The following is a 12,974-nucleotide window of genomic DNA, read 5'->3' on the forward strand; positions in this document are numbered from 1 at the left end:
ATTGAATATAAAAAAAATCTGTTTGCTCTTTTGAGAAATGGATTTCAGTGCAGAATTCTGCTGGAGTAGCACTATTACTGATTCATTTTGGAAATCTTTTTTTTTCCCATGACAGTATCCCTTTAAAGACCCAACTGTTTAATGAAGCTTATTCAATGTACCTAAATGAATCAATCATTGCTGTATCAAAAATCATGGATTGTTTCTAAAATCCTAATGTCTCAATTGTACCCTAACCTTTAGTTTGTAAACTCTAATTTGTAGGGCCCTCTAATCCTATTGTACTCTGTAACCCTTGTTTGTTATCCACCATTGATTCCCTGTTTGTTATAACTAAGGTAAAGCACTGCGTATCTTGTCAGCGCTATATAAATAAATGATGATAATCGTGAAGGCTCCCTGGCACAACTTTTTTTAAGTCCACAACCAAAAGATGAGGAATATAAATAAACTGTGCATTAAATGGGTCAAAATCCTTCCATTGCTCTGTTGCTCCTCCCAAATATTGCCTGACTACAACTCCCAGAGGTTCAGGATTTCAAACCTTCTATCTTAAATGAAATGTATATTGTAGTCAAAACAACAAAAGAAAATAAAACTGTTGTGTTTGATCCTAATACTGGAATACAGCTAACAGACTATTTGATAATGTGCTTTCTATTTTCTATTTTCTGAGTAATGCATAATCAATACATCTTTTTGAACAGGTAGCCAATTACAAATATACTTAAATATTTTTTTTTCTTATTCTTAAGGGAAGTGACTTTCAATGGCATGGTTTCTTTACTGCCTATTTTAAAGCTAATGGCACACAATGTCATTCAAGATATTAGGATTCTACTGACACAAATTCAGTGATAAATAATTGCCTTTAGATTATGATAAAAATGTATCCTCAGGTGACTGTTATTGGTAATTGAGATTATTTAAACTAAAACAGTTGGCTATAATGACAATTATGTTGTGTTAATCTTTTAATTGATTTAAATGTAAAAATAAAATATTTTAAATCTTATATTTGCATAATGTTCAAACAAAAGTTCTATACTATTTGTTTTCTATAATAAATCCATTCAACTCTGTTAAAGAAATATATCTTTAAAAAACATAGCTACTCCTCAATCAGTTATGATTTATAAACATAGAATAATTGGAATTTCACAATTCATCCTAATTGTTCTTTGAAATAAAGTGAATTTGTATTCAAGAAAAAAAAAATTGCGCACTAAAAAAATATTTAGAAAAAACTGAAGGATTGAAGGTGACCTCGGCCTAGAAAAGAGACCCAATAGAAGCAAAACAGACATACTTTTAAATAAAATTTGGTAATATATACATACATATAGTGGCTGGAAACTAGAAAAAATTGAGTGGGGGGGCAATTTATCTTACAGGATGCTGTAAAGTATGGGATTCTTCTAATAAGTCTAATTTTTCAAAATTATTACTTCTCTCATGACCAGCTGCTACCATTCTTTAACTTTTTTGAGAGATGTATTGCTTACATCTTAACTTTCTTAGATATGTTTTTCATATAAAAAGAGAAGCTCCGTAGGATACAAGCCTGCTCTGATGAAGTGTCCAATGAGTGGGTTAGACAAAGAGCAAGTTTCCTAGATATCCTGACTTCAATATGACCAACTTGTCCTGTATTCAGAAGAATACATTTAATTTGTTTGTTTGACTTATTACAGGTATCGGACCTGTTATTAAGAAAGCTCCAATGCCAGCGAATTGTTGCAGGCTTCAAAAGAAGTTAAAGAATGGTAGCAGCTGGTCATGAGAGAAGTAATAATTTTGAAAAATTAGACTTATTAGAAGAATCCCATACTTTACAGCATCCTGTTAGATAAATTGCCCCCCCCTCACTGTTTCGCAAATTTTTTGCCAGTTTAGCGAATTTTGCAGGAAATTCACGAAATTTGTGGCGAAGCGAAAGGGGACAAATTCACCCATCACTAGTAATTAACATTTGAAATACAATAAGGATGTAATGAAGAAAATTGCATTGTAAAATGCAATTTGTCATTATTTTATGACAATTTTACAACCTTTATTACATTTCTCTTGGGAAAGTTGTAAAAATCAAAAACATTGAAAATTGTTTGAGCTCCTCTTTTAAATAGCAAGCGACATAACTGGAAGTGACATCAATTAAACACACATGACATATTGCTTCCAGCCTCATGAAAAGTCTGTTTCAGCAACAAAAGTGCTGCTTTTAGGCAAATTGAATTATTGGGGTCTGCCCATGTCACTAAACCTACCCAGCACTGGAGAGGAATGCTAAAAGCCAGTTAACTAAGCTGGCTGTTTTATAAATAAGAGTAAAGGTTACTATATTGCATGCAACAGCTTAGGTCAACAAAACAATTTCCATCACTCTAAGGGGCAGATTTACAAAGCTCGAGTGAAGGATTCGAATTAAAAAAACTTCGAATTTCGAAGTGTTTTTTGGGCTAGTTCGACCATCGAATGGGCTACTTCGACCTTCGACTACTACTTCGACTTCGAATCGAACGATTCGAACTAAAAATCGTTCGACTATTCGACCATTCGATAGTCGAAGTACTGTCTCATTAAGAAAAACTTCGACCCCCTACTTCGGCAGCTAAAAGCTACCGAAGTCAATGTTAGCCTATGGGGAAGGTCCCCATAGGCTTGCCTGTGATTTTTTGATCGAAGGATATTCCTTTGATCGTTGTATTAAAATCCTTCGAATCGTTCGATTCGAAGGATTTAATCGTTCGATCGAACGAATAATCCTTTGATCGTTCGATCGCAGGATTTGCGCTAAATCGTTCGACTTCGATATTCGAAGTCGAACGATTTTAGTTCCTGGTCGAATATCGAGGGTTAATTAACCCTCGATATTCGACCCTTCTTAAATCTGCCCCTTAAAAATCTCAGCTGAAACAATATGGCCATCTCTTCTCTTACTCTAAAACAGAATAGGCAGTTAAGGAATGTTCTGTGTATTTTACTACTGTCTTAGAGAATTATGTGTACAATTAAATCTTATTATACACTGAATTGAAATAAGCAAAGGGTGTTTCTTTTTATAGACATGTTTCTACCATTTTTGACAACTTATATATAAACAGCATTATTGCTAAATTCAAACTTTCTTCAACATCAGACATTTCCATTAAAACATATAGGGGGTTATTTATCAAAGTCCGAATTTATCTCAATATTTTCTGAAAAAAACTCAGATCAAATCCGATTTTCACAATTTTTTCAGATTTTCGTCTGATTTTCAATATTTTTTTCGATTTTTCATCCGAAAACTCTGAATTTTGCAAAAAACTCTGAAATCTCTGGGGTATTGTCAAAAACCCAGCGCACATCAAAAAATCATTGAGACTTCTCCCATTAACTTATATGCAACCTTGACAGGCCTGAGATGCGGGATTTTCAGATTCTGACTTTTCCATCCTTGGGGTTTAATAAATTCCGAAAAATTCACGATTTTTTAAAATTTGTCCAATTTTATAAAAAAATCACAAATGTTTCATGATTTTTGCATTGGGAGTCTAGTAAATAACCCCCATATAAACAGAATCAAATGGATACAACTTTTTTCTGCAAGCTAAAACATGGTTAGATTTTTCCAGCAAACGCTTTAAAAAACATTTATTATATTAACTGCATGCAACATTTTTACTGCACATACTGTAGTAAATACTTCTCATAATGTGAAATTTAAAGAGGACATGCCTTGATTCACTGTACTTAGTCGTCTTAGGAACCGCCCTTTATAAAACCATATATAAAAAAAATATCTGCATTGTGACACTGGAAAGTAAACATGAATTCCCTGTCTTTATAGACATGAATGTTATGCTAGGTAACAGTAGTGACTCTGAAATAGCTTCTTGAACTATTATAGAAAGACATTTCTTCAGCATAAGTAGGTTGGGAAGGTGTTAATGTTCCAGAGCTGAATACAATTGAGGATAAGGGATTGCTTGTACATAGAACAAAATTACGCTAATACATTGGTCTCTTATGCTAGCTAGCAGGCAATGTGCTTCAAGAATCATTTTATGGACCAGGTTACTCCTTGTTTTAGAAAAGTATTTTAATCTCTTCTGTTTTAAGTTGCCATTCATCTATTCATTTATGTTCCTTTCTTATGAAAAGTATATTTGAAAGTTTACCCTGTTTTACATTTTAGAATAATTTGTTTTCTTTTCTCAAATGCCTTAACCTTGCTTCTGGTTGATTGTGTGATATTAGCCTCATTAGTTAACAAATTAGAGCCATTTTTTAAAGTAACTTTGAGCCCTATAGTGTGCATACTGATCACTACAAACCTGTAATTGATTTCACTTTCCACAATTTTTAAATGTGATCCTATATATATTTTACTAACCAAAGGTTGGCTTAAAGGATATGTAACCCCCCCCAGCACACAAAAATTTAATCAGTGAACAGCCTCTTGAAATCTTTAGATACCTGCCAATCTGGTTGTTAAAATGTTAACAGCAAGGCTGCAGCATCCCCTTAATCACTTAGAATTCCGTCTCCTCCTCTAATCCACTCTGCCCCCTCCCTCAGGAATTTACTTTGGCTATTGGCACATGAGCATGCTCAGTTCTTCTCAGTTCAGATTACTGAACACACCCTCCAGTCTAACAGCCAATGAAGAGATAGCATTGCTGGTTCCCATAGCTGTCTAGCTGTTTGATCCTATTCATATTCTCTTAACCGCCTCTCCTGAGCTCAGTTTAACCATTACAGTGCTCAACCCTAGCATAACTTTTTATCAAAGCATGTTGTGCCTGTGTAAACCTGCATTCTGCATTGCATGAACTTTACAGTAAACATGTCCTATTTGCAGATGTCAGTGTTACTGATGACGTCAGAGGTAAAATAGCCACTGAGTGAAAGCTGCTATTTATTTTAGGAAAATGTGATGGTGCTTGTAAATGGAGGGGTTGTATGCAGTACAAATGATGTAGCTTGGGTGGGGAATAATGCACAACTTTTATATGTGGTAGAAAAATGTTGGCTTTAAATGCCCTTTAAGGGGTTTTAAGCATCTTATGGACCATTGTTACACTGTCAGGAGAAGGGTAGACAGTTCCCTAGTTAGCTAAAAAGATATGCAATTAAATCACTTTTTGTTATTTAATTGATTTAACTATCTGCAGTTGCAAAGATGATTGCAGCTATTTATTAAAAACTACCAATTAGAAACATTAAAGTGTTTTCCTACCTGCATTGGCAGTAGCAAATCAGAAGCATGACATTAATGCATCAGGGCTTATGATATTGATATCTATATAGACAGTAAGGTATTGGGAGTGACACTACTGAAATACCCAAAAGATTATTTATGAACATCATTCTTTTTCAGATGTAGCACAGTTGAACTGTTACATTGGTAGAACATAATGAACCAAAAGAGGATCCACAGTTTCACTAACATTGTATCTAAACAGGCAGGAATCTATTAATCCAAGATCATTAAGTAAATGTAAAACCAACCTAAAGCTCTGGTATAACTAAGCAACACAGTGCGATATAATAGATAGATAGAGAGACAGATAGATAGATAGATAGATAGATAGATAGATAGATAGATAGATAGATAGATAGATAGACAGATAGATATAGAGACATTAGTGCTTAGACAATAAAACATTGTACTTACAAAAACAATTAGGAAGTCCAACCAGCACCAGGCATTGGTAAAGTATTTTTGAAAGCCATATGCCACCCATTTCAGAAGCATTTCCAAGATAAAGATGTAAGTGAAAACCTTGTCTGCATATTCCAACATTATTTTTATTGTTTTTCTTTGTTCTATGTAGACATCTTCGAATGCCTGCAAATGGTATAGATAATTAGAGGGCTGTAATACACAGAACATAAAACATTGGACTTGCCACTCATTAATATCAATGGCCACTGCTTGGACCCACTTGTGCATCTACAGGTGTAGGTAAATGTCACTGAACTGAAGGAGGTGAAATTTTGAAGTTGTCTTGCTTGCTAACCTGGAAATTTCTCAAGTCACAGGAAATATTGAATGGACCAGCGAGCTGGAAGAATATTCCTTCAAACCTTTAAGGCATATTATATTACAAAAGTGCAATAAACAAATAAAGCAGACTTTAATGGTAAAAAGAGTATATGTAGCCTACAGTGCAAAATGTAGCAAAGGAATACAAAATAAAATCGGGTGTGTCAGGCTGAGTCAAACTAAATGGCCCACTGATACAGCTGCATAGCTAACATCTCTGTAAGGGTATTGTCTAATTTGACTTGTGCTACCATTTATTATACCACCTACACTCTCATACAGAGGTAATCCATAATTTGCCTGTTGGTTGGGAGTTAGGAGTTGGGACTTGGGAGGTACGGAATCCAGAAGAAACCTCAGGACAAGACTGATACCTTCATGAAACCCTATTTGACTGTATAACTCTATTATAAGACCTCCCCTTTGTGTAGCTTGCAGTTTCCCTTAGAAGGATTAAAGTAAATACTTTCATCAGACAATGAGTTGTTGTAGCTCCAAACATTACTCTGAGAGTTACATCAGCAATAATACAATAGTCCTCCAACACACATAGATTTTCTTATAAGGGGTGCACACAGAAATGTGTTCACCTTCAGTTGTGTTCAAGTAGCAGTTAGGCAGGTTAAATTAGAGTTAAAAGGTTGAACTTGATGGACACGTGTCTTTTTTCAACTTACTATGTTACGATGTTACATACCTTCTAATTCAAAGTGGAAAAGTAGCAGCACTCTCAATTTGCAGAAATAAAATCACCTTTATTATCACATACGGCAACTTCCGCAACGTTTCGGACCTTCCGAGTCCTTGTTCAAGCTTTCTGCAAATTGGGAGTGCTGCTACTTTTTCACTTTGAGTTACATCAGCCAGTAAGTTTGTATTTGAGTTTAACAATTCTCTGACACTGCTGCTACCATTTTAAATACAACAAGGATTACTCATCCCTTTACTTACCAGGGCACCACTACTCATAAGAATCATAAAGATTATGAAGGTCTCAAACCAGTTGTGTTCTACAATTAAGAAACATGTTTTTCTGAGGTTCCACCACTTCTTCCATTTGCCATGTGAGACATCAGCATCACAGCATGGAAATTTCCTGATACATCCTGTGAATAAATAATACATAGGATGATAAGAAACACAGTATTCGTCAGGCTGTAAATACGTTCCTGCAACTGGAGTTGGAAGCTTAAAGTACAGTTTTCCTAGCACTGAATAAGTATGTCCCTTATTTTTTGGTCATCTACTATAGAAAACTAAAGGTGCAATGGACATCTTTCCACCTAAGTGCTGTGAGATTTATCCTTCATTTAAAGGGAATGCCGACCCAAAAAATAACTTTTTGCCTAATAAAAGAAAACATAATTCGAATCAATCTTTGACATGCATTCATTACACGTGTTCTATGCATATGTATTACTATTGAAAGCAGTGATTTCAGATCACAGATGCTCATATAAATCAACTATTAAACAACTCTTAAAAACAATTTAAGGCTTATAACATTGGTTTATTAAAGGTTATTTATGAAAACTGCTTTGCTAAATAACAAAAGGGCTGAAGAATCTTTTCTGTTCTCAAGTCCTAATAGCATTGGCCTAGCTCCATACCTTTTTGACCATGGCTAGCCCTCAACTTGGTGTTAGTGGCAATGCCTGTGAAGTGTAGGTACCTATTTGTATACGACCACAATCAGGGGCCCAGATAAACACTTCATAAGCATACATTGCTTTGGGGACAAATTTGAATTCATTCTAGACTTTGTCTATGTATCCTGGCAGAGTGAGCATTGGTATTGTGTAGACTGTTACTGTGTTACTATTGTTTTCACTGTACCTTTTGTGAAACAAGCTTCTGGCTCCTCAAACTCTTCAACCTCCACCTGTGGAACAGGTTCTCCTTCCCCAGCAGGTCTGATGTCAACAGTACTGCCTTCTGATGAGCTGGATGAGTTGAGCTTCTGCAATAAGAAGAGGGCAATTAAAGTCAAGTGGCCTAATCACATTGGGAAATGTAATTATCTTAAATTCTTATCTCTTCTCTAACAATTTTGTATTGCATATTGCATGCATGTGACTAAAACAAGGGATTAACACCTGGTTCAAGGTGGATTCAAAGGCCTCATAAACTTGGTTACACATGCACTAAAAACTGGGAGCATGTATATGTACTAAAATCTACAATTAGTACAGATATTGGTACATTTAGTTTAAATATGAGTGTATAGATGAGGTAGGTATGAGTGTGCATATATGTGCACTGGGGTTCATTTAAAGGGGGTTAAACTTGATGGACTTTGGCCAATAAAAGATCAGCTAAATACTCACGAATTATATTTCATATAAGAGTAAAGAAAAATACAAGTCAAGGGAAACAAAACTTTGCTCAAAAGTATGCATGGTGCCCGAACTAAAGCTTCCTTCATGAATAGCTCATGCATTGTTTTGGAACAATAGCCCTACAGTGCCATCATTTAATGCTTCTCTAGCAAACACATTGTGCAAACACTTTACTTTCTATCTTTACTGCTGGCTGTGGAGCACAGAAAAGCTGATTCTCTGTAATGTTAATCCTTTTTGAAATCAAGCCATCTGTATGCTTTTTTAAACAATAACTGAGGGCTTGATTTATGAAACACTGACAATAGGCAAGCTCTTTAAAGGCAACACTAAAACAAATTCTTTTGTTCTTCTTAGCTCTCTAAACTAGGCATCCCAAGAATAATTGCATATGGGAATCATCCTTACTTTGCTCTCTGGGAAGTACAGGGCTGGCCTGCACCCCCCTGATAGACTTTTTATCTGGTACAAGGTGCAGAGTGCAACCATTCCCCTGTGAAGTACTGCCTAAATGAGCACAAAGGGCAAGTTATTCAATGCAGACGGTTCTTTATTTTTAGGGAGGGGTGGAGTGCAAATCCTTGTTCTTCATTTTGGAGCTCAAAGTTCTGCGCCAACCATGTGCCAAGGTGCAAAGTATGAAAAGCATGGTGGTTTGCATCATTATTTTGTATTGTCCATGATAAATTACATTTATGTGTATATTGACTTCAGCCTTGGTCACATGATCAAAGTAGAGGGAACCACATATGCACAGGACAGGAAAGAAAATCAATGTGGGCTCTTCGATTTAAGGGGATCTAAACTCTCTAAAATTTACTGAGCCCCTATCTCTCTAAAGTAGGTAAAGCAGATGAAATTTCACATTAAAAATAAGCACCTAATTTTAACTGTAATCCACAGTGCCTTTAACACATTCTATCATTTTATATTAATAAAATTAATTTCTAAATTAATTTCTATTTCTTTTTTATTTTATTACTTTACTAACTTTATTGTTGTGCACAAAATGAACTTTTATTTAAAAATAGTATTCACCAATTGGATTCCTGCATACAAGGAAATTGTCATCATGCTGCGGACATACAAGAGATAACAATCCAAATGTTAGATTCCCTCCATTATTATTACACAAGGAGGACATACTGCTGTTTATTTACTTGTTTTGTATTAGAAAAAGGTCACGTTTAATGCCCATTTGCAGGAACAAAGAACATGGATTCTGATTTATATGGATTAGATGCCATTCTCAGTGGAGGATTCTTTTGCATACATTTGGTCCTGGAGAGCTGGAAACTCATTTGATCGAGCAATGACATGTATCCCCGAAGTTGATGGAATAGAGCTCCTACTCATCATAATATATTTGATTATGCTGAGAATTTAGTCAAGTGATTTTTATGGTTGAGGAACATTGCTATGGAAGCATTATTATTATTATAGCTAATTTGATCCCAAATAATTCAGCACGAAAATGATTTAGGCCTAAATCAGACACAAATGATCATATTGTGTCAAACGGAGTCTAAAATACAGTGATATTTGTTTGCTCTTCAAATTTGGTTTAGAGATGTTTGTGCCAGTTAGCTTACTCATCTCCTCTAATCAAGCCCACATAGATACATCATCCTGAAATACATGGAACAAATTTATGACCATTGTAAAACTTTCAACTTTTCAATCTCTACAAAAAAGAAGAATAACAGAGTCATTATTTCTCACCTCTTTGCTTTCTTCCATATCAGATTCACTACTAAATTCCTCTGTGTTCAGATTCTCAAAATCTGATTCCCCCACAGCGATAGGGACGGTGACGGTGAGGCTTGGGTTATGAATGAAAGACATGTAGTCACTTTCATCTATCATGTACTTTTCTACGCTGCTGCCTATGCCACTCGTGGCAGTCGTTACATTTCCATCTTTCAGGTAGTCATACTCTTTGCTCATTTCCACGTTGGTGTGATTAGAAATGCAGCTGTCCTTTTGGTTCTGCATGTCTTCTAAAGGTTTGGTTTCTTCTAAAGCTTTTTGTTTTTTGACAAAGGCATTGTGTATAAATTGCCGTACGCTCCTTTTCACATAGGCTATTCCTTCATGCATTCTGGCCACTGAAATCTGTAGATTGTTCATTTCATTATCATCCTCTGTAGCAGCTAGATTGTCGGAGCTAAATGAGCTGAGCAGCAAAGCTAAAAACAAATTTAACACCTACCAAAGCAATTAAAAGAGAAGAGATCTTATTAGTTTGCTGAATTATTATTGCTAATATAAATCAAGTGTTAAATTACATACCAGAGGGTGGTTAACAACTTTAGGAATGATAATAATAGTATAGGTATGAGACCTGTTATCCAGAATGATCAGGAATCCCTGGCCTGATGCATGCACAGCGCTACGTGTGCATGTGCGGACGCTGCATGCTGCGCGCACATGCATGGTCATGGCATGCTGCGTTCGCATGCGTGGTCCAGCAGTGCAGGATTATTTATTTATAGGAACTTGGATGAAGCAGCGCACACTCTCCTCACAGTTTGATAGTTTGAGCCCGGTGCACAGTGTAGAGGGCACGGCAACCCCCAGGAATACGTACTAGGCAAACAGAATCACTGGCACACGTGGCAATTCAGGTGCCGGGTTACCCCGTGCTCTTTATTGTGCGGACGTGCGTCCGCACAATAAAGAGCACGGGGTAACCCGGCACCTGAATTGCCACGTGTGCCAGTGATTCTGTTTGCCTTATTTATTTATAGGACAGCAGGACAACAGGTCTGCGCCGGCGGGGGCCGATGTGGGTTGTTTCCCTGTGTCCCACCGGCCCAGTCCGACACTGGATGCCACACCTGGACTCACTAATCAACATTCATATTTGGCTTTTTACTGTGAATTGAGGGTTTTTTTCCGGCAAATTTGAATTTACAAAACTAAAATTTTCCCCAAATATAAAAAAATCTCATCTAAAAGCTGCCAAGTTGGTGAAGAAGTGGGAGTTGCATTAGTAAAATTCAAGATATTTTTTTCAAAATCAATTAGAAATTTGACAAACTTATTGAAAATGATCTGTAGACTATGGTTTCTATTTTTTACATGACCAGGGATCCACCAAATCCATAACTATTAGATTACCATGAATTCACAACAATTGTCTCTACATATTTGCATTTAAATTGTGCGTACAGTACAGTGGCATTTACTTTAAATAGCTACATCACCCAGAGTGATGATTGATCAAATATAAGTGCAACTGGCCAGATCATTAGGGAGCAATAATGATCACCGAAATTCTAGACAGGGGACTCACCATCCCTAGCAGTACTATACTAGGCATTTATTTAATGTGGTGAGATTACTATACAAATTAAGTTGGCCACACATTATAGAACTTCACAAAATGAGTAAATTTTTACCCAATTTGACCAGCAACAAGTTGAGCCAAACTAGGGTGATCTAATCATTTAAACCCTCAGTGGAATTTATCTTTTAGAGCCATGGCAACACAATACTTTTTAATAGCCACAGTATTATATTGGTAAACATCATAAAACTCCATTAATTTACTGAATTAAGTGAACAGAAATGCATTTTTCAGTGTTCCTGAATGGTGCTGCATGTCACTATCTTTGTCTGTCATTGGAAGAGCATTTTTTCATGTACCATAAACCTTGGGTTGATGATAGGCCATACTAACACTATAAAAATTGCATTACTGGTGGAGGTTGAAAACAGTAATTAATATTCTCAATATGAATATTTTATTCCTCTTAGGAATATTAAAATGCATGTATATAATCAAAATTCTGCTTTGCCTTAGGTTCTATAGCCAAAATGTTAACATGAGTGGAAATACGACAGAACTTATTGTCTGTATATGATACTTTCCACAGATGCACTTAAGAGGCACATTTATCAATCATTTTTTTTAAAAACTCCCATGAACTCGAAATTCAACCAATCAAAATGTATTAAAAAAAATCAAATTTACTTAACTCGGGTGAATAGGATTGGCCAAAAAACTCGAATTGAATTCGAATCGAAGTTGATTTTAAAAACTCGATTCATGTTTTTTCTCAGAAAAAAATTTGAATGTCAGGAAGGCTGCAAACAACTCCAAATTGATCCCAGGATGTCTCCCATTGACTAAAACAGCAATAAGGTGGCAAATAGTCGAATTTGAGTTCTTAAAGGGCCAGAGTATGATAAATCTAGAAAATCAAATTAGAATTTTTAAAAAAAATCGAATTTGAACAATTCCCTAGGTGAATTTTGACAGTTTTGGCCATACAAAACTCAAAAATTCGAGTTCTAAATTGGAAATCTCAATTTGACCCTTGATAAAACTGCTCCATAGAGACCTATTTATCAATAGTTACATTTTAATGGTTTTAGAGGTGTTTAAACTATGAATGATTTCTCAAAAGATCGGAGTTAGGAAAGTATGATCGAAAAATAATGTGCTAAAAAAATTAAAAACCTCTAAAAATTTGAGTTTATCGGACAATTCCTAGCAAAAATTTTTTTAAAACCTATAAAAGTCTGAATTGATTTAAAACAGTCCAATAGGATCAGTGCAGTTCCCACTGACTTCTACCTTTTACCTGGCAAAG

The 12,974-nt window shown here is 35.6% G+C and overlaps 1 protein-coding gene across 4 annotated transcripts in view; it reads right to left on the bottom strand.

The window, feature by feature from the left end:
- Window positions 1-12,974, bottom strand: part of LOC108701352 (sodium channel protein type 2 subunit alpha) — an 81,882-nt gene that overhangs the window by 21,127 nt on the left and 47,781 nt on the right. For all 4 annotated transcript variants that reach the window (XM_041577477.1, XM_041577475.1, XM_041577476.1 and 1 more), the window contains exons 17-20: window positions 10,096-10,581; window positions 7,871-7,994; window positions 6,986-7,140; window positions 5,663-5,836 (exon numbers count right to left, since the gene is read on the bottom strand). In XM_041577477.1, the coding sequence (XP_041433411.1) occupies window positions 5,663-5,836; window positions 6,986-7,140; window positions 7,871-7,994; window positions 10,096-10,581 (939 nt within the window). The remainder of the gene's footprint in view (window positions 1-5,662; window positions 5,837-6,985; window positions 7,141-7,870; window positions 7,995-10,095; window positions 10,582-12,974) is intronic.

Source organism: Xenopus laevis, chromosome 9_10L (assembly GCF_017654675.1).
Source record: "Xenopus laevis strain J_2021 chromosome 9_10L, Xenopus_laevis_v10.1, whole genome shotgun sequence".
Taxonomy (NCBI): Eukaryota; Metazoa; Chordata; class Amphibia; order Anura; family Pipidae; genus Xenopus; species Xenopus laevis.